The 22,018-nt window shown below is 36.7% G+C and overlaps 1 protein-coding gene and 1 long non-coding RNA gene across 3 annotated transcripts in view; one reads left to right on the top strand and one right to left on the bottom strand.

Moving 5' to 3' along the window:
* Positions 1-22,018, top strand: part of LOC113927385 — a 29,951-nt gene that overhangs the window by 4,336 nt on the left and 3,597 nt on the right. Inside the window, exons 2-3 of one of the 2 annotated variants that reach the window (XR_003521607.1) lie at positions 5,519-5,569; positions 11,737-11,776. This is a non-coding gene — a long non-coding RNA (uncharacterized LOC113927385). The remainder of the gene's footprint in view (positions 1-5,518; positions 5,570-11,736; positions 11,777-22,018) is intronic. The other variant, XR_003521608.1, reaches the window with a different exon arrangement.
* LOC113927384 (40S ribosomal protein S11-like) lies at positions 14,315-14,793 on the bottom strand. Its single transcript, XM_035728638.1, has one exon. The coding sequence runs from the start codon at positions 14,791-14,793 to the stop codon at positions 14,317-14,319; it is 477 nt and encodes a 158-aa protein (XP_035584531.1). The 3' UTR covers positions 14,315-14,316.

The raw sequence follows: 22,018 nt of genomic DNA, 5'->3' as shown, positions 1-22,018 counted from the left end.
CCAATCATCTTTTAAATTACCTGTTTACCTGTAGACAAATGAAAGCCCTTTATGGATATGTGTTATGTTATGCATGTAGAAATCCCTAAAACTTAATCGCATACCTGACACATATAAGGCAATGAAGGAATAAGGAAGAAATGAATGGAATTAATCATATAATCTTATGGCATAAGGTCTTTGAAAAGTAACTACAAAATCAAGAAATGTAAGACATTACTATTTCCCCAAAAGATTTGGATGTCATATAAAGTTTCTCATTTTACTGTAAAGATGCCTGAAAGAGATTTCATAGCCTGGTGAAAATCTTAATTATCTGAAAAAATTAAAAAGTCAAAATATTTCTAAAAATCTATAACTTATGCATAACTAGATACTTTCAAAAATGTATGGCAACTGGCAAAGAAACTACAATTTGCTATCAGGCCACTATTCTTTAATTGCCTAGTTTTAACTTGTTTGCACCCAAGAAAAAGACAACCTGATGGGTGTCTTTAATCCCTAACTTTATTTTGTAGAAATTTTCTGCCCTCTACATAAATAAGCCTAAATGAAAGAGGTAAAAAAGAGACAATTTGTGGTAAAAATGCCTATATTTTAGGAAAAGATTTGGGTCCTGGGTCCTAGAGGAAGACTTGAAGCATAGTAATTTATTTTTTATTTCAATCAGCTATGTATGGTCTGATCATAAGAAACTGAATTCCATGGATTGTATTTTTTTATTTTGGGGTTTTGTTTTGTTTTTGTATATTCGCAATATTTGTAAAGCCAAGCATTTAAACATGGAAACAGACAGGAAATTTTTATATACTTTTACTAGGCTGTTAATAAGCTTTAAAAAAAAAACACTACATTGATGAAAATTCCTGGGAAAAGGGCGAACCTGTGTTAGTGTGTGTGTGTGTGTGTGTGTGTGTGTGTGTGTGTGTGTGTGGTGTGTGTGTTGTGTCTACCTGTGTGTTTACACTTGTTTGTGGTTCACATATTTTGTGGTTGAATTATCCAAAGTTTGTTCCCTCCCTTCTGATGAAGACTTGCATTCCAACTTCATTGCAGTGTGCAGTTCTTCTGTGTGGTTTGCTTTTTCTTGCATCTGAAAATAATTTGGGAGAAACAGAAACATAAAATTTGATTTGGCCTGAAAAATTTTTTCTTCATTTCTTTTTAAAATGTGACCAGTCCAGCCATTTCTATATAAGGATAAAGAGTTGAACATTGGCTAATCCAGGAAAAATGTGAACCTGAAGACTTCTTCACATCCGATATTTGGGCAAACCAATCCCAAAATATCCAAGACTTATTCCTTGGCTCTGAGAATTACAACATCATGGGGATAGCTCTATTACCATTATTGGCAGATCTTTTGCTTGTTCACACTTAGCCATTGAGATTTTCTTCTTAAGATTCTTCTTGAAAAAGATTGAGTTTAACTAGAATGAACACTGCACTCCTAAAGTCACAAGAAACGTAAGGCAAAATGATTTTAATTTCAGGCATCAGTGCAAAGTATTTAAATCTGGAGGACTTCACTCCAAAATTAGACCAAAAATAGAAATCATTTTCTAAACTATGGAACATCCAATTCAATGAAACACCACCCAGGCATATTTACAAAAGTTTTGAAACTCTGGTATGTGTTTTTTATAAAATTAAATGGAAAAGTAATCTTTAAAATTATATGATGCTACGTTAGTACAACTATGACTTCTTTTAAAGCTAGAATAAAAACAAATCAGATAAAAATACACCATCAAACTGTTAATAGTCTTTATCTTTTTATTTTATTTTAAAAATCTCAGAGATTTTTAAAAACTGTCACTTTTCTAAACTTAATGTGTGAGGGTATCTTTATGATTTTTATTTCTGTATTGTTGAGATATATATATATATATCTGGAAGGGGCAGTGTGTTAAGGCAGAACATATTTCCAGGAACCTGAGTTCTGATTCTGTTCTTTACCATCTAGTCATGAGGGATTTATACTGGAATATTTATGGTCTAAAATACTATTATCCTGAGACTGTATTTCATTCATACCGTATTCTGGTGATCCATAAAAAAATGTATTTTCTATTCTGCTTACATTATATAAGGAACCAGATAGCTGTTTAGAAATGTATTCATACTGACAGATGTCACAAATCACATTTTTCACTTTGAAGTGACATTTCAGATGCAAACATTTGCCTTAATGACTCAAAAATGGCTCGATCTGGCAAGGTTTAAGTTGATTGCTGCTTAATATAGAGAGCACCAATATGTGGTACGAACAGAACAATGAAAGCAAATGTGGGTTAGGAACCATCGCTTTTATGGGTTTCTGTGTGTTAGGTTGTCTCATGCAAATGCCCATTTCTTTAACTCTTAGATATTGCTTTAAATCCTCAGGCTCTAGTATTAATCATAGTAAATACCTCATGTGAAACTATTTACCAAATAACTGAGTATATTTTCTCTTAACCCAACTTTTTATGTCATCATACTCAGTCAATTTAGTTCTAAAATAAAGATGAAGCCATCTTCCCACTCTCTGGTGTCACATGCAGAGCAGTAAGATGCACTCCTTTCTCTGTGAAAGGAGTAAAACCATGAAAATTTCCAGAATGCTTAACTCTAATGTATACCCTATTTCTCATTGTCAACTGACATAACCCAGTTTTCAATATGAACTGTAGAATGTGCCTTCAGTCCATTAGAAGTTATATATTTTTCTTTTTTTTTAAGATTTTATGTATTTATTTGACAGAGACAGACACAGCGAGAGGGAACACAAGCAGGGGGGATGAGAGAGGGAGAAGCAGGTTTCCGGCAGAGCAGGGAGCCCCATGCGGAGCTCGATCCCAGGACCCTGGGCAGACGCTTAAGGACTGAGCCACCCAGGCACCCCTATATTTTTCTATTCTTTAGTGTATTTCAGGAGAAATATCTTTCCCTGTAATCAAAGGCTGACGCCTTCCAGTACCTTCAAGTAATACCTCCTGTGGATATAATTTCTTAGAAGTTTTTTGAAAAATGTTATAAAGTAGCCTACAGAAGACCACAAACATTCCCCTGCATCATAGTGCAAATTATATGCAAGTCTCATGAACAGCCTACCTATTTAAATTATCCAGTAGAGAGTTCTGACAGTGGTTTGTCTGTGAAATTGTAGCCTGTGCCATTTAAGGCAGACCAATCGCCTTAACTGTTTTAAGAGCACATTTGTCTTGACCAGTCTGGTTGAATTTTTTCAAGGAGAAAGTCATTTTTCAAGCAGTAAACATTCTTATGTATATGAAGTCCATATGGGAACCTGGGCATTTTCAAGTGAATACTGGTGGATATTCTACAAAACTATGGTCATCATTCAATCTAGACGTTCAGATGGGTTTTATTCAAGATGATTATAGACTCTATATTTTAGTTGAATGAGTCTAATGAACAAAGTTTTAGGTAGAGACAAACATTGTTGCTTTATTGGGTCTTATTCTTTATTATACATACTGATTGACCTGGCTTGGGTAATGGGCTTACCACATCCCTTAAGAAGCATAGATCTCCATAGTAAAACTGGGGAACTATTAGCAGACAGATGGGAATGAAGTTTGAGAAGGCAAGAAAAAAAATCCAGTGCTTTTTATTTATTTTCCTTGTTTCTTAAGTTAGAGCCAATGAAGTATATGCATGGAAAAATAATAGTTTTCCCTACAAGTGCTAATTATTTGAAATATTTGAAACTTCTTTTTCTTTTTCCCTTCTTCCCTCTCTAGTTTCCCTCCCTCCCTCCTCCCTTCCTTCTTTCCTTCCTTTTGCCCTTCTGTCATTCCATACTTCCCCCCTCCTTCCTTGTTCCTCCCTTTCTTCCCTTCCTCCCTTCCTTCTATGATGGCCACATTGTCATTCCAAAGCACAATACTAAATGTATAGACCTAGTTCAAGTTGATAATTGACACTGAGAATCAGATCAAACAACAATTAATTTATCGTGGCTTTTTCAGTTTTGTGGCTTGCTACAAAGTCATTTAGGTATGTGTGAAGAACTAAGCCATTCTTTTCTTAAAATAGTAATTGCTCTTTCAAAATTTAAAAGGACAGAATTTTTTAATTTCAAGTATCCCTCCAGATATATTTCTTAAAACCCTATGTTGTGCTGTAATAAAATAATTATAGAGTTAGAAAAAAGTATTCTTAAAAGAAAAAAATTTTGTGAAAATGGGACTAGAACTATTTGTTTGTTGCCTCTTGTAATCAGAGCTGGTTTTTGATATTGAATAAAGAAATATTTTCTTATATTAATATTGTAAATTTATATAATGACATTAAAGATACATATTTTAAAGTAGGGTTCCCTCAAAACACTAGAAATTTTGTGTTTCTCCAGTGAACGAACTGGAGAACTTTTGTGACATGGCACAAAACCTTTCCCAAAGGCTGCTGTTGTGGTTGGTGTTAGAAGTTGCATTTTCCCCCACCTACTATTTGTTCTATTGTAAATTTCATGAACTAAATCTTTTCTGTTTTTCTTTTATTTCCTCCTACAAATAATTTCCTGAAAGGCCAGCTAATAATGTGCATCTTTTACATAGTGGCTGAATTTGCTATATTATCATTAGATCAGAAGATGCTATATATGCATGGTTTGGGGCTTGTCTATGATTATGCATTGCTGATCCAGTAGAATCCTTCCAAAGACAACAGGCTAAACTTGATTGCAATTAAGATGATTCACATTTTTTACATCCAAGCATATATAGAGAGGGATCATTTTATACTGAAATAATACAGTCAATGGAGCTGATTTCAGACTATCTCTTTGAAAAGCAAATGCTTATAGAGAGAGGTAAGAGTTCAATTAAAATTGTCAGTGAGAGGAGAAGATGGAATAGGCATACTTTTCCTTATTCCTCCCACTATGGACAACTAAAAATCCTGGTCATTATATACAAAACAAACATAGGAAGACTGAAAGATGAGAGAAGAAGGCAGACTGAGTAGAAACTCAGGACCCAAGAAATGACACAGTGGTGAATTCCCTGTATTTTATTTTTGCCTCATATGTCCCAGACTTGGACCTAAAGAAACTGGTAACTCAGAAACACAAGTGGATATGGACCAAAAAACCCCAACAAAAGCCTGCTCTCCTTAGCTAAAGGACCAGGAATAGGATGGCCTAGCAAGAAAGAAGAGTTTTAGACAATAGCTGCTCTACTTTAGCTAAATACCATAGGAAAGAAAAATCTGGCCCTGCCCTCACCCATGCCAGCGAATGCTGACAGGAGGTTCTAGACTTCTACCATCATCAGGCTATGAGGAATGCCCCCCAACACTGGGGTAAGGTCAGAGAAAGCCTAGTGGAGCATCAGGATTTTCACCACCATCCAGCAGTAATGAAGCCATCTTCCCACTCTCTAGTGTCACATGCAGAGCAGTAGGATGCACTCCTTTCTCTACCAGCAGGGTGGTATCAGAGGATGCTTATTGGGGGCGTCTGAATTCTCACCCATATCTAGCAGTAATAAAGAGTGCCTTCTCTTTTCAGGAGTCAACAGAGGCTGAAAGGGAAACTAGAAACACATCGAGCAGTAATGAGGTAATGCCCACACTTCACCTGCCACAGTGTTGTCAGAGGAAGATAAAACTAAAGCAAATAAAATTACCAGATACATGGAGAGACATTACAAAATGTTAAAATGTCAATTCACCAAAAAGAGCTAGCAACCTTAAATGTATATGCACCAAAGAACAGAGCAGTAAAATATGGGAAACAAAAACTGATAGAACTGGAAAGAGAAATAAACAAGTCCACAGTTATAGTTGAGGATTTCGACATTGTTCTCTCAATAATTGATAGAACAGCCAGACAGAAAACCAGCACAGATATAGAAGAACTCAACACTACCATCAACCCACAGGCTTGAATTGACATTTATAGAAAACTCCCCAACACCAGCAGAATACACATTCTTCTCAAAGATCCATAGAACTTTGCTGAAATAAATGATATCCTGGGCAGTAACACAAACTAGAACACATTTAAAACAACTGAAGTTATACAAAGTGTGGTCTTGGACCACACTAGAATCAAACTACATACCAATAGCAAAAAGATAACAAGAAAACCTCTAATCATTTGGAAACTAAACAACACTTTTATAACCATGGGTCAAAGAGAAAGTCTCAAGGAAATTAAAAACATATATATATATATATATATATGTATATATATAATTGAATGAAAATTAAAATACAATATATCAAAATTTGTGGGTCATAGCTAATACAGTTCTAAGGGGGAAACTTATATCACTAAATGTTTGTATTAAGAAAGAGAAGATGTCTCAAATCAATAATCTACACACATAAGTTTGATAATTTAGAATAAATGGACCAAATCTGCAAAAAGCACAAGCTATCACAACTCAATAAGAAATAGATAATGAGGATAATTGCAATAACACTAGAACCATTAAGGGAACTGAATTCATAATTTTGAAACTAATTATACAAATATTTAAAGAAAAAGTAACATCCGTTATACACATGATATTTTCCAAAAAGAATAGGAAAAACATTTCCCAGTTAGTTTTATGAAGCTAATATTACCCTGATACCAAAACAAGACAAAGATAGTACAAAAATGAAAAGTTCAGACTAATAACCCTCATTAATAAAAAGTAAAAATCCTTAACAAAATATTAGCAAATAGTATTCAGCAATATATAAAAATAATTATATGTCATGACAAAGCAGGGTTTATTTCTGGGATGCAAGACTGGTTTACTATTGGAAAATCAGTAATGTAATACACCATATTAACAGTATAAAGAATAAAAATCAAATAATGGTATCAGTTGGTACATAAAATGCATTTGACAAAAATTCAGCATTTATTCATGATAAAAACTCCCAAAAAATTAGGAATAGAGGAAAAATTCCACAACTTGATAAAGAGCATTTTCAAAAGCAAAAATAAAAACCCTACAGCAAAGATAGACTTAATGATGAAAGACCAAATGCTTTCCACCTAAGATCAGGAACAATCCAAAGATGTCGGCTCTCACTGCTCCTATTCAAATAGTAATTGGAAATTCCAGCCAATGCCATATGACAAGAAAAGGAGATAAAAACCATAGAAATCATTACACCCCAAAAGTGAAATACTTAGGTATAATGCTAACAAAATATGTGCAAGATGAGGAAAACTACAAAACTCTGATGAATGAAATAAAAAAAAAAAGAATTAAGTGGAGAGATAGTCCATATTTGTGAACTCAATATTGTTAAGATGTCTGTTCTTCCCAACTGACCTATAGATTGATTCAGTGCAATCCCAACCAAAGTCTCAGAGGATTATTTTGTAGCTATCAGTAAAGTGGTACTCAAGTTTCCTTGGAGAGGCAAAAGATCTGAAAGAGCCAACACAGTGTCAAAGAACAAGTTAGAGGACTGACACCACCTGACTTCAAGACTTACTATAAAACTACGGTAATTAAGACAGAATGGTATTGGTGAAAGATTAGACAAATACATCAATGGAGCAGAATAGAGCGCCCAGAAAGAGACCCACATAAACAGAGTCAACTGATCTTTGGCAAAGAAATAAAGACAATACAATGGAGCAAAGATGGTCCTTTCAACAAATGGACATCCACGAGCAAAAAAATAAATAAATAAATTTAGACATAGGCCTTACACACTTCACAAAAATTATCTTGAAGTGGATTATTGACATAAATGTAAAGCACAAAACTATAAAACTCCTAGAAGACACATAGGAGAAAATCTAGATGATCTTGAGTGTGGTTTAGGTACAACATCAAAGGCATGATCCATGAAAACAATAATTGATAAACTGGACTTCATTAAAATTAAAAACTGCTCTGCACAACATAATATCAAGATAATAAGAAGATAGGGCACAGACTGGGAGAAAATATTTGCAAAAGACACATCTGATAACTGTTACCCAAAATATACAAAGAACTTGTAAAACTCAACAGTAAGAAAACAAATAACCCAATTAAAAAATGGGTCAAAGATCTTAACAGACATGTCCCCAAGGAAGATGTACAGATAGCAAATAAGTGTATGAAAATATGCTCCATATAATATGTCATCAGGGAAGTGCTAATTAAAACAATGAGATACCACTACACGTCAAGTAGAATGGCCGAAATCAGGAATGCTAACGTTAAAAGCTGGTGAGAATGTGGAGCCACAGGAATTCTCGTTCATTGCTGATGAGAACTGGCACAGCCACGCTGGGAGACAGTTTGGTAGTTTCTTACAAAACTAAACATACTCTTACCATACAATCCTGCAATTGCACTCTTTGGTATTTACCCAAAGAGCTGAAAACTTATGTCCACACAAAAACTGTACACAGATGTTTATAGCAGCTTTATTTATAATTGCCTAAACTTGGAAGGAACCAAGATGTCCTTAAGGAGGTGAATGGTTAAGTAAACTGTGGTACATCCAGATAATAGAATATTATTCAGCTCTAAAAAGAAATGAGCTTCAAACCATGAGAAGAGGGACACCTGGGTGGCTCAGTCAGTTAAGCGTCTGCCTTTGGCTCAGGTCATGATCCCAGAGTCCTGGGATCGAGCCCCTCATCGGGCTCCCTGCTCAGCGGGGAGCCGCTTCCCTCTCTCCCTCTGCCTGATGCTCCACCTGCTTGTGCTCTCTCTGACAAATAATAAATAAAGTCTTAAAAAAAAAGCCATGAAAAGACATAGAGGAAATTTAAATGAATATTACTAAGTGAAAGAAGCCATTCTGAAAACACTACATATTGTATGATTCCAGCCATATGACATCCTGTAAATAACTAACTAGGGAGATAGTAAAAAAGTCAGCAGTTGACAGGCATTGGGGAATAGAGAGATGAGTAGGCAGAGCACAGAGGATTTTTAGGGCAGTGAAAATACTCTGCATGATACTATAATGGTAGATGCAAGTCATTATATATTTGTCCAAACCAACAGACTGTATAACACCAAGAGTGAACCGTAAGGTAAACTATGGACCTTGGGGTGATAATTATGTGTCAGTGTGTGGATTCATCTAGTGTAATAAAGTTACCCGCTGGTGAGGGATATTGATAATGGGTGAGGCAATGCATGAGTATGGGCAGGGTGTCTATGAAAAATCTCTGTGCCTTCCTCTCAGTTTTTCTGTGAACCTAAAACTGCCCTAAAAAATTAAAATCTTAAAAAAATCCACACAGATTATAAAGCAAAGAAATAAAACTGTTAATATTTGTAAAGTATATGATTGTCTCTGCAGAAAATCCCAAGGAATTTATAAAAACTCCTGGACTTGATAAGTGAGTTAGGCAAGATTGCAGGATACAAGATAAGCACATACAAGTTAATTGCAGGTCTCCCACAGGTGTCAGGCATGGTTAGCAAGGTCAGCGGGGTCAGCGGTGTCCACAGCAGTGGCCCCGCTGCAGGTGGGAAATGATGCAATAAAAATCCTTTTAATTAGGGGCGCCTGGGTGGCTCAGTCGTTAAGCATCTGCCTTTGGTTCCGGTCATGATCCCAGGGTCCTGGGATCGAGCCCCGCATCAGGCTCCCTGCTCTCAGGAAGCCTGCTTCTCCCTCTCCCTCTCCCCCTGCTCGTGTTCCCTCTCTCGCTGTGTCTCTCTCTGTCAAATAAATAAATAAAATCTTAAAAAAAAATCTTTTTAATTAAAAAATAAAATAAAAGTGGATTGTAGTTCTGTATACTAACAATGAACACACAGACATCAAAATTAAAAATACAATGCCATTTTTGTTCACTCAAAAAAAATGAAAAATTTAGGTATAAATCTAACAAGCACATATGCTGAAAACTGTAAAATGCTGATGAAAGAGATCAAAGGAGATGTAAATAAGTATAGAGCCATGCAGTGTTTGTGAACTGAAAGACTCAACATAATAAAGATGTCAGTTTTCCCCAAATTCCCATCCAGGTTTAACACAATTTCTATCAAAATCCCAGCAAAGTTTTTGTGTAGTGAGAGAAAGATTATTCTAGAATGTACATGGAAAGGCACAGGAGCTAGGATAGCTAAAACAATTTTTTAAAAAAAAGTAAGTGGAGGAAACTCCTCTTCTTGATTTCAAGACTTATTATATAGTGATGGCAATTAAGATAGTGTGATCGTGGTGGAGGAATACACACAGAGATTGAGGCAATAGGATAAAGAACCTGGAAATAGATTCACACAATGATACCCAACTGATTTTTGATGAGGGGGCAAAAGCAATGCAATGGAAGAAAAATAACTTGATTTTCAATCAATGGTACTGGAGTGATTGGATGTCCGTAGGCAAAAAAAATAAACTTCAGCCTCCTCTTCGTATCTTATGTAAACTATAAATCAAAATGGATCATGGACTTAATGGTAAAACATAGAACTATAATACTTTTAGAAAGAAACACGAGAAGGGGCGCCTGGGTGGCTCAGTTGGTTAAGCGACTGCCTTCGGCTCAGGTTATGATCCCACGGTGCTGGGATCGAGTCCCACATCGGGCTCCCTGCTCGGCGGGAAGCCTGCTTCTCCCTCTCCTACTCCCCCTGCTTGTGTTCCTGCTCTCGCTGTCTCTCTCTCTCAATTAAATAAATAAATAAAATCTTAAAAAGAAAAAAAAAAGAAACAAGAGAAAAGAGAAAATGTTAGGGATCTAAGACTAGGCAAGGACTTCTTGCGCTTGATACAAACAGCATGGTCAAAAGGAAGTAATACGTTGATTTCATCAAAATTTAAAATAAAACAACAACTTTTGCCCAGCAAAAGACCTTGTTAAGATGCTCAAAACAAGCCACAAACTAAAAAAAATTTCAAGCCACATATCTAACAAGAGGTATCTAGAATATGGGAAGACTCAAAACTTAGTACAAAAACAGCTCCGTTAGAAAACAGGCAAAAACATTTCACTGGCCAGGATGCACAGATAGCGCATAAGCACATGAAAAGATGTTCAACAATATTAGCCATCAGGGAAATGCAAATTAAAATCTCAGTGAGATAGTACTAGACACCTATCAAAACGACTAAAAGAGAACAATAGTGGCAACCCAAATGCTAGTAAGGATGTGGAGAAACTAGATTGCTTCTGCGTTGCTGGTGGGAATTTAAAATGATCTAGCTATTCTGGAAAACAGTTTATTGGTTTCTTAAAAAACCAAACATGTAACTTCCCTACAGCCCAGCAATTGTACTCCTGGGTATTTATCCCAGAGAAATGAAAACTTACGTTCACACAAAAACCTGTACACAAATGTTCATAGGAGTATCATATGTAATATAAACTGGGATGGGGGCAGATATTGTTTAATGGATGAATGATTAAAAATACTGTGGTATATTCATATCACCAAATATAACTCCATAATAACAAGGAATTAACTATTGATACACATAACAACTTGGATGAATCTTCAAAGAATTATATTACATTAAAAAATGCCAATCCCAAAAGGTAACACACTGTATACTTTCATTTATATAACATTCTTAAAATAACAAAACTGTAAAAATGGAGAACAGATTAGTAGTTCCCAGAGTTAGAAATAGGTGGGAGGGAAAGGAAGATAGGAGAGAAGTAGGTGGCTATACAAGGGCAAAATAAGAGATCTTTGTGGTGATGGAAATGTGCTGCATCTTTTTTTATCAATAAATCCTGTTTATTTTCTGTATATTAAGGTTTTTTTATTTTAAATTCTCAGTTAGTTAACATACGTGTAATATTAATTTCAGGTGTGCACTAGAGTGATTCAACACTTCCATACAACACCAGGTACTTATCCCAACAAGTGCCCTCCTTCATCCCCATCACCTATTTCACCCATTCCCCCCCACCCACCTCCTCACTGGTAACCATCAGTTTGTTCTCTATAGTTAAGTGTCTCCTTCTTGGTTTGCCTCTCTCTCTCTTTTTTCCCTTTGCTCATTTGTTTCTTAAAATCATATGGTATTTGCTTTTCCCTAACTGACTTATTTTGCTTAGCATTATACTCTCTAGCTCCATTTATGTTGTTGCAAATGGTAAGATTTCATTCATTTTTATGGCTGAGTGATATTCCATTGTATATACATACCACATCTTCTTTATTCATTCGTCAGTCAGTGGACATGGGCTGTTTCCATAATTTAGCTGTTGTAGATAATACAGGTATAAACATCAGAGTGCATGTATCCCTGTGAATTAGTATTTTTGTATTCTTTGGGTAAATACCTTGTAGTGCAATTGCTGGATCGTAGGGAAGTTCTATTTTTAACTTTTTGAGGAACCTCCATACTGTTTTCCATAATGACTGCATCAGTTTGCATTCCCACCAACAATGAAAGAGCGTTCCCCTTTCTCCACATCCTTGGCAACACCTGTTGTTCCTTGCATTGTTGATTTTAGCCATTGTGACAGGTGTGAGGTGATATCTCACTGTAGTTTTGATTTGTATTCCCTAATAAGTGATGTTGAGCATTTTTTCATGTGTCTGTTGGCTATCTGTCTTTGGAGAAATGTCTCTTCATGTCTTTTGCCCATTTTAAAATTCGATTATTTGTTTTATGGGTGTTGAGTTGTGCAAGTTCTTTATATATTTTGGATAGTAACCCTTTATCAGATATGTCAATTGCAAATATCTACTCCCATTCCGCAGGTTGCTGTTTGGTTTCATTGATTGTTTTCTTTGCTGTACAGCTCTTTTGTTGAGGTCCCAATAGTTTATTTTTGCTTTTCTTTCCCTTGCCTTAAGACATATCTAGAAAAATGTTGCTACAGCCAATGTCAGAGAAATTACCTTATGTTCTGTCTTCTAGGATTTTTATGGTTTCAGGTCTCATAGGTCTTTAATCCATTTTGTGTTTATTTTTGTGTATGGTATAAGAAAGTGGTCCAGTTTCATTCTTTTGCATGTAGCTGTCCAGTTTTCCCAACACCATTTGTTGAAGAGACTGTCTTTTTCCCATTGCATAGTCTAGTCTCCTTTGTTGAAGATTATTTGACCATATAATTATAGGTTTATTTCTGGGTTTTCTATTCTGTTCCATTGATGCTATGCATCCTTTTTTTTTTTTTTTTTTTGCCAGTACCGTACTGTTTTGATAACTACAGCTTTGTAATATAAATTGAAGTCTGGAATTGTGATGCTTACCATTTTATTTTTCTTTTTCAAAATTTCTTTGTCTATTCTGGGTCTTTTGTGGTTCCACACAAATTTTAGGATTGTTTCTTCTACTTCTGTGAAAAATGGTGTTGGTATTTTGATAGGGATTGCATTAAATCTATAGATTGCTTTGGGTACTTTAGACATTTTATCAATATTTTCTTCTAACCCACGAGCATGGAATGTCTTTCCATTTCTTTGGTTCATCTTCAATTTCTTTCATCAGTGTTTTATAGTTTTCAGAGTACAGGTCTTTCATCTCTTTGGCTAAGTTTATTCCTAGGTATTTTATTATTTTTGGTGCAATTGTAAATGGGATTGTTTTCTTAATTTCTCTACCTGCTACTTCATTATTAGTGTATAGAAATGCAACAGATTTCTGTACATTGATTTTGTGTCCTGAAATTTTACTAGTTTTGTAGCCTCTGACTTTAGTGGCTTTTTGGTGGAGTCTTTAGTGTTTTCTGTATGTAGTATGTAGTATCATGTCATCTGCAAATAGTGAAAGTTTTACTTCTTCCCTACCAATTTGGATGCCTTTTATTTCTTTCTCTTGTCTGATTTCTATGGCTAGGACTTCCAGTACTGTGTTGCATAAAAACAATGAGAGTGGACATCCTTGGAAAAGCTCTCAGTTTTCCCCCATTGAATATGCTGTTCACTGTGGGTTTTTTATATAAGGCCTTTATTTTATTGAGATATGTTCCCTCTAGACCTTCTTTGTTGAGGGTTTTTATCATGAATAGATGTTGTTCTTTATCAAATGCTTTTCTGCATCTATTGAAATAATCATATGGTTTTTATCCTTTTTCTTATTGATGTGATGGATCACATTGATTTGTGAATATTGAACCCCCTTGCATCCTGGGAATAAATCCCACTTGATTGTGGTCAATGATTTTTTTTTTTTTTTTTTTTACTGTATTGTTGGATCCTGTTTGCTAGTATTTTGTTGAGTATTTTTGCATCTATGTTTATCAGAGACACTGGCCTATAGTTCTCTTTTTTTTTTTTATGGTATCTTTATCTGGTTTTGGTATCAGGGTATCTTGCCTCATAGAATGAAGTTGGAAGTTTTCCTTCTTGTATTTTTTGGAATAGTTTTTTTTTTTTTTTTTTTGAGTGGGAAAATAACTTTATTTTTTTCAGGGGTGTGGACAGATGTCTCGTCTCAGATCTTCTGGAACTGCTTCTTGGTGCCAGCAGCCTTTGTGACTTTGAGCACGTTGAAACGCACAGTCTTGCTCAAGGGCCGGCACTCATCCACTGTGATGATGTCACCGATCTGGACATCCCTGAAGCAGGGGGACAGGTGCACAGACATGTTCTTGTGGCGCTTCTCAAAGTGGTTGTACTTTCTGATGTAGTGGAGGTAGTCTCGGCGGATGACAGTGGTCCTCTGCATCCACATCTTGGTCACCACACCAGAAAGAATCCGCCCTCGGATGGAGACATTACCAGTAAAGGGGCATTTCTTGTCAATGTAGGTGCCCTCAATGGCCTCCTTGGGCATCTTGAAGCCCAGACTGATATTTTTGTAGTATCGCTGGAGCTTCTCCTTGCCAGTTTCTCCAAGCAGGTCCCTCTTCTTGTTTTGAAAGATGGTTGGCTGCTTTTGGTAGGCGCACTCAGTCTGAATGTCCACCATCTTCCCGGCCACCTCAAAAAAGTTTTAAAAGAATAGATATTAGTTTTTAAATAGTTTTAAAAGAATAGTTTAAAAAATGGAATGGTTTTAAAAGAATAGATATTAACTCTTTTTAAAATGTTTGGTAGCATTCACCTGTGAAGCCAGCTGGTCCTGGACTTTTGTTTTTGGGACTTTTTTTGATTACTGATTCAATTTCATTGCTGGTAATCAGTCTGTCCAAATTTTCTATTTCTTCCTGCTTCAGTTTTGATAGATTATATGTTTCTAGGAATTTATCCATTTCTTCTAGATTGTCCAGTTTGTTGGCATACAATTTTTCATAATATTCTCTTACAATTATTTGTATTTTTGTAGTGTTGGGTTTTATTTCTCCTCTTTCATTTGTGATTTTGTTTATTTGGGTCCTCTCTTTTTTTCTTATTACTTATTTGTTTGGGTTTTTTTGTTTGTTTATTGATGAGTCTGGCAAGAGGTTTGTCAATTTGGTTGATCTGTTCCAAGAACCAGCTCCTGGTTTCATTGATCTGTTCTATTGTTTTTTAGTTTCTATATCATTTATTTATGCTCTAATCGTTATTATCTCCTTCCTTCTGCTGGTTTGGGGTTTTGTTTGTGTTTCCTTTTCTAGTTCCTTTACATGTAAGGTTAGGTTGTTTCTTTGAGATTTTTCTTGCTTGCTGAAGTAAGCCTGTCTTGCTATCAACTTCCCTCTTAGAATCACTTTTGTTACATCCCAAAGGTTTTGGTTCATTGTGTTTAATGTGATGCATTTTAATGTGTCCACATCAATATCTTGGCTGTGATAATGTATAACAGTTTTGCAAGATGTTATAATTTGGGGAAAACTGGGTAAGAGTTACATGAGATCTCTATATTATCCCTTACAATTGCTTGTGAATTATCCCCAAATTAAAGATTAATTTTAAAAAGTGTCCAGTAGAAGTCACCAAAGTTAAGGTTTATAATGTCAAATTGCTACTGAAAATTACTTATTTTCAAATTTTGGAGTGAAAATTAAGTTTCCTACAGGTATTTGGGGTTAGGACAATTTCCATTTAAGGTAGTTTCTTGCTGTCAGTTACTTCTCCCATTTTGTATAGAGAAATTCTTTCAGTGGCATTTGTAAAAGTCATTAACAGTCTGAAATGATGCAGTGATAAATTCTGGATTTATACTCAATTATTAAATATTCATAAAAACTCAATTATTAACTACTCATATAAATGATTCTGGTATCCTTTTGTCCAAGCATATTTATTACTATTATGTTGCCCAACAATAAATATTATATTTTTGGTCAATTTGTGAAAATATTTGCAGTGTTACTATGTTTCCATAAAATGAAACTCTAGTAAGTAATGTAGCAGGAATCATAATGAATAATCTCTAGTAGTTTTGTTTTTTTAATTTTTTATTGTTATGTTAATCACCATACATTACATCATTAGTTTTTGATGTAGTGTTCCATGATTCATTGTTTGTGTATAACACCCAGTGCTCCATTCAATACATGCCCTCTTTAATACCCATCACCAGGCTAACCCATCCCCCCACCCCCCGCCCCTCTAGAACCCTCAGTTTGTTTCTCAGAGTCCATAGTCTCTCATGGTTCGTCTCCCCCTCCGATTTCCCCCCCTTCATTTTTCCCTTCCTACTATCTTCTTTTTTTTTTTTAACATATAATGTATTATTTGTTTCAGAGGTACAGGTCTGTGATTCATCAGTCTTACACAATTCACAGCGCTCACCATAGCACATACCCTCGCCTGTGTCTATTACCCAGCCACCCCATCTCTCCCACCCCCACCACTCCAGCAACCCTCAGTTTGTTTCTTGAGATTAAGAATTCCTCATATCAGTGAGGTCATATGATACATGTCTTTCTCTGATTGACTTATTTTGCTTAGCATAATACCCTCTAGTTCTATCCACGTTGTTGCAAATGGCAAGATTTAAATTTTTTGATGGCTGCATAATATTCCATTGTATATATATACCACATCATCTTTATCCATTCATCTGTTGATGGACATCTGGGCTCTTTCCATAGTTTGGCTATTCTGGACATTGCTTCTATAAACATCGGGGTGCATGTACCCCGTCGGATCACTACATTTGTATCTTTGGGGTAAATACCCAGTAGTGCAATTGCTGGGTCATATGGTAGCTCTATTTTCAATTTTTTGAGGAACCTCCATACTGTTTTCCAGAGTGGCTGCACCAGCTTGCATTCCCACCAGCAGTGTAGGAGCGTTCCCCTTTCTCCGCGTCCTCGCCAACATCTGTCATTTCTTGATTTGTTAATTTTAGCCATTCTGACTAAGTCAGACAAAGACCCCATCAAAAAGAATTTCAGACCAATATCCCTGATGAACATGGATACAAAAATTCTCACCAAAATACTAGCCAATAAGATCCAACAGTACATTAAAAGGATTATTCACCACGACCAAGTGGGATTTATTCCTGGGCTGCAAGGTTGGTTCAACATCCGCAAATCAATAAATGTGATACAGTACATTAATAAAAGAAAGAACAAGAACCATATGATCCTCTCAATAGATGCAAAAAGAGCATTTGACAAAGTACAGCATCCTTTCTTGATTAAAACTCTTCACAGTGTAGGGATAGAGGGTACATACCTCAATATCATAAAAACCATCTATGAAAAACCCACAGCGAATATCGTTCTCAATGGGGAAAAACTGAGAGCTTTCCCCCTAAGGTCAGGAACACGGCAGGGATGTCCACTATCACCACTGCTATTCAGCATAGTACTAGAAGTCCTAGCCACAGCAATCAGACAACAAAAAGAAATAAAAGACATCTGAATCGGCGAAGAGGAAGTCAAATTCTCACTCTTTGCAGATCATATCAAAGTGTTTTTAATTAACCTTAAAATCATTTTCCCATTGCAAATAAATTAAGCAGCAATCCTCATGCCTCACAGTCCCCATTTCAAGGTCTCTCTCTGACTCAGTCAATAGCTCTCACTGATTGTTTAGTGAATCCATTCTTGAATCTTCTTTCTTTGCAGACCTGACTAAGTGCACCCAAAGTATTAAAGACCACAGAGCTCCCAAGTGGGCCAATGAACCTGAGTTTTCCCTCTGACGGATTAGGCTATATGTGGCTAGGAGGCTCAAGTAGTTCATTTTTAAGGTTTCTCCCAGAGATATCCTATAGTCTATAATTCTAAATGTAGCATTAACTATAAATTGGGTGTATAGATGATTGTGCAAGTTGGAGCAAGAAACTGAGGGGTGAACACTTGAAGCAATGCTGCTGTTGTGGGCACAGAATTTTTATTGGCTTTGGAAACATTGGTTTTCTCATAGTAATGATGATGTAACTGGTCAGGATGGTGATAAAAAGGGGCATTTGAGGTATTCATAGATAAAACCATGTGAGGGACCCATGGTCATAAAGCAAGGGTACAATAGCTGCCAATGTTTAATCATCCTTCAAAATACAAAATTATGCTTCCTCTCATAGAATTCTAGAATTGGAAAAGATGTTATAGAGATGTTATTTCATTAAACCTCTCATTCTAGAGATTAAGAAATAATAGTCAAAGAGGTCAAATTACACTTCATCAGACCTACCAGGTCTTAAGATAAAAATGGTATATGAGGATTAGGCACAGGAAGCATCAGAAGGCCCAAGCAAGCAGCAGAGTCTGGAGGCTTAGACTTACGTTTCATTCACCACAGTTGTATGAAGCATAAAGAGCAAAGCTGATTTATGAACTATCAGCTAAGTATGAGTGTGCAAGCTAAAAGTGGATTGGGACTTCACTATAGCCCCTCTCCATGGTGACCTTGAAAGACATTAGTTGGGGAAAATCTCAATAGGCAGAACTCCAGGTGGTACAAATGATATTCCTCTTTTGGTGGAAAGAAAATAGCCCAGGATTAAAATCTATGTAAATTCATGGGTGACAAATAGCTTGGAAGGAAAAAGGTGGGAAGATCAGGGACAGGAAGGTCTGCAGTCAAGATCTGTGGATGGATTCATGGGAGTGGGCATAAAGTGTGAAGATCTTTGTATTGCATGTTTGTGTCCACAAGAGAACATCTACCCTAGAACAAGCACTAAACACCCAAGTAAGCAGAGTAGACAAAATGTCACCTGGTCCATGTTAGCCAACTGTCTCTGTCATCAGAGACCCCAGTGTTCACTGGGTACAAAGAAACAAAGTAACTATGGTGTGAAGGATGGAGGCTGTGTATGGGCCCAGCTATATGATCTCCCATTTATGAAGACTGATATAACTTCTGCCACTGCCAAATGACCCAACAGTTAGCAAAAGAGACCAATGCTAACCCCCAAATAAGCACCATTCCTTCAAGAGGCCAAGCAACCATCTACTGGCAAGTTGAATATATTGGACTCATTCCATCCTGGAAGAGACCTCCATTCATTTTGGATTAGCACTTTTTGAATCTACACATATTCTAGGTATGGATTTGCCTTTCCTGTTTGAAGAACCTCAGACAGCATCATTATCTGTGGGATTACAGAAAGTTTAATTCATCCACAGGAATTCCCAATAACATTGCATCAGACTAAGATAGTGTTTTTAACCAAGGATGATTTCCCCCCGGGGGACATTGGCAAAGTCTGGAGACACAGATGGTTGGCACAACTGGGAGGATGCTACTGACATCTAGTGGCTAGAGGCCAGAGTTGCTACTAAACATCCTACAACGTATAGGATAGTTCCCCGTAACAAAGAATTATCTCACCCAAAATGTCAATATGCCACTGTTCAAAAACTCTGGACTAAGAGACTCACTTTATGGCAAAGGAGGTGCAACAGTGGGCCCACAACCCGAAGATCCACAGGTCTTGTTGCATACCAGTGGGCATTGAAGAGCAATAGAATAGCTTATATTTGTCACAGATAAGGCTCAAAAATGACACCATGCAAGGATAGGGAGTCATCTTCCAGGATGCAGTATATACTCAAATCAATGACTACTATATGGTGCTGTGCCTCATTAGTTAGAATACATGGTGCCAGGAATCAAAGGGTGAAAGTAAGAATGACCCATAGGGAATTTCTGCTTCCTGTTTCAGAAATTCTGACCTCTGTGTGTTTAGTGGTTTTTGTTCCTAAGGTGGAAAACACCCACCATGGAAATGCAAAGTATGATTTATGTTTCTGTACTTCATATTCCTCGTGCTAAGGAGCCAATGTCAAGGACAGGAGTGCCATATTGATAGAGGCAATTGGTCTGAACATCAGGAGGAAGGCTGTTATGACACATTGGAGACAGGGAGAAATATGTTTGGTATATGGTTATCTCTTGGTACTTCCTTGCCCTGTTTCGATGGTAAATGGACAAATATAGTAGCCCAGTCTCAAAAGGGCTTAATGACTTGGGGTTTAGGCAATCAGATATGACTTTGGGTTGCCCCACCAGCTAAGCCACCAAGAAGAGAATCTAGGATAGATTGTGGAATAAGGAGACAGTAACTTATCACAGCTGCAACTGTGAGAGCTAGAGGTTTCTCTGTTAATTTTCCTTTAATAAGTTTGCTGTAAGAAAAACAATCACCAGAGTCCTGGAGGAATGATATTTAGGGCTTAGGTAAAGCAGGAGGAGCGAAGACACGTAAAAGTGGACAGTAATGGATGCCAGGCTACCCTGCCCGGATTCCTCTTCCAAGAAGGAAGGACTAATTCCCTTAACTGCTGAGTATGTTGCCAGCTGCTATCTCTGGGCTTCGCTCTCCCCTGAGGAGAGGCACATTGGATGAGATCACTCTTTCTCCAGAGGGCAAGATGCATCCCCAGATTGGTTGAAGGCTGGGTCCCCTTTCCCCAACTCGAGATGTATCTAAAGGACATTTCCAACCCCAGGGCTCTCCTTGGGCTTGCACTATGTGTTGTTACTGCACTGCAGCTCAGCCTCTCCCTTGGCCCAACTCTGCTTCCTTACCATCCTGCACAGGTGTTGATCTTGACAGCAAGCCCCCCAAAGCCTTCTGTAGACTAAGTTCCATCTCCTAGGCAACTTTCTGGGGAACCTGACCTGCAACATTAGTACATGCACTGCAGTCCAGGCCCTCAAGATATAGTGAAAGTATGCTGCTTAAACTTGCCAGAACTTTCCTTCTTCCTTGAAAGCTTACCTTCCAATGTCTGTTCACAGACACACAGCATTCCCTTCCTCGCTTTTGCCTCTTCTCTTTCATGTTTGGGGAAGTTTTCTGCTAGAAGCCAGAATGGCAATTGTTAGAAAGAGAAAGAAAAGCACATAAAAGGCTGTCCTTTCTTACTTCGTTTTTATCTGCAGCAAGTACCCTGTGATAAAAAGATTGAAAGGAATTGCAATTAGTCTAGTCCATCAGATATTTGGCCTGAAGCATTTTTGTTTATGAAATGCAAAACTCACCTTGATCTAGGCTCAAATTTACCAGTGCTCCTTTTTTTTTTTTTCTTCTTTTAAACACACTGACTTTATGTCAATCTTGATTTTAATCACCTTCAAGAAGACTCCAACTTTGATTCGTTTGTCCAACAGCAGTGTCAGGTTCCTACGTTTGTCTTTTCTCTTCTTGTGCATCAGCCTCTGTTGGGGGTGGGAGTGGAGAGGGACTGGCTGAAGTGAAGGGTCAGTGTCAAATGTTAACTGAAGAACAAATGGATAAACTTGAAATTATAGTCAAATTCCTTATTGGCCAGACCTGAGTTCTAACTATCCCCATTCAGCAAATAAACTCAGACTATTCCCTTAAGTGCACATTTCTATGGGGAAAAAAATCAGAAAAAGTTACATATAATTGAGATAATTTCTTTAAGTGCTTAATAAAATTCACCAGTGAAACCATCTGAGCCCAGCATTTTCTTGGAGGTAAGGTTTGTTTTTTTAATTGAGATAAAATTGACATGCATTTTATTGGAAGTTTAGATGTACAACATAGTAATTTAATATATGTTGCAAAATGATCACTACAATGAATCTAGTTAACATCTATCACCACACTTAGCTCTTAGCAACTTACAAATATACAATACAGTACTATTAACTATAGTCACCATACTGTACATTACATTCCCAGTACTTACTTTATACCTGGAAGTTTGTGCTTTTTGATTACCTTTTAATTATGACTTTTATTTATTTAATGGGACTATTCTATTTTTTTCTTTCATTTTAATCAGTTTGGTTTGGTGTTTTTCTCAAAAAAAAGTTTACCCCTTTCATCTGAT

The sequence above is a fragment of the Zalophus californianus genome, chromosome 7 (genome assembly GCF_009762305.2).
Source record: "Zalophus californianus isolate mZalCal1 chromosome 7, mZalCal1.pri.v2, whole genome shotgun sequence".
In the NCBI taxonomy this organism is placed as follows: Eukaryota; Metazoa; Chordata; class Mammalia; order Carnivora; family Otariidae; genus Zalophus; species Zalophus californianus.
Note: the sequence above shows the minus strand (reverse complement) of the source record. Positions and strands in the feature narration are given on the sequence as shown.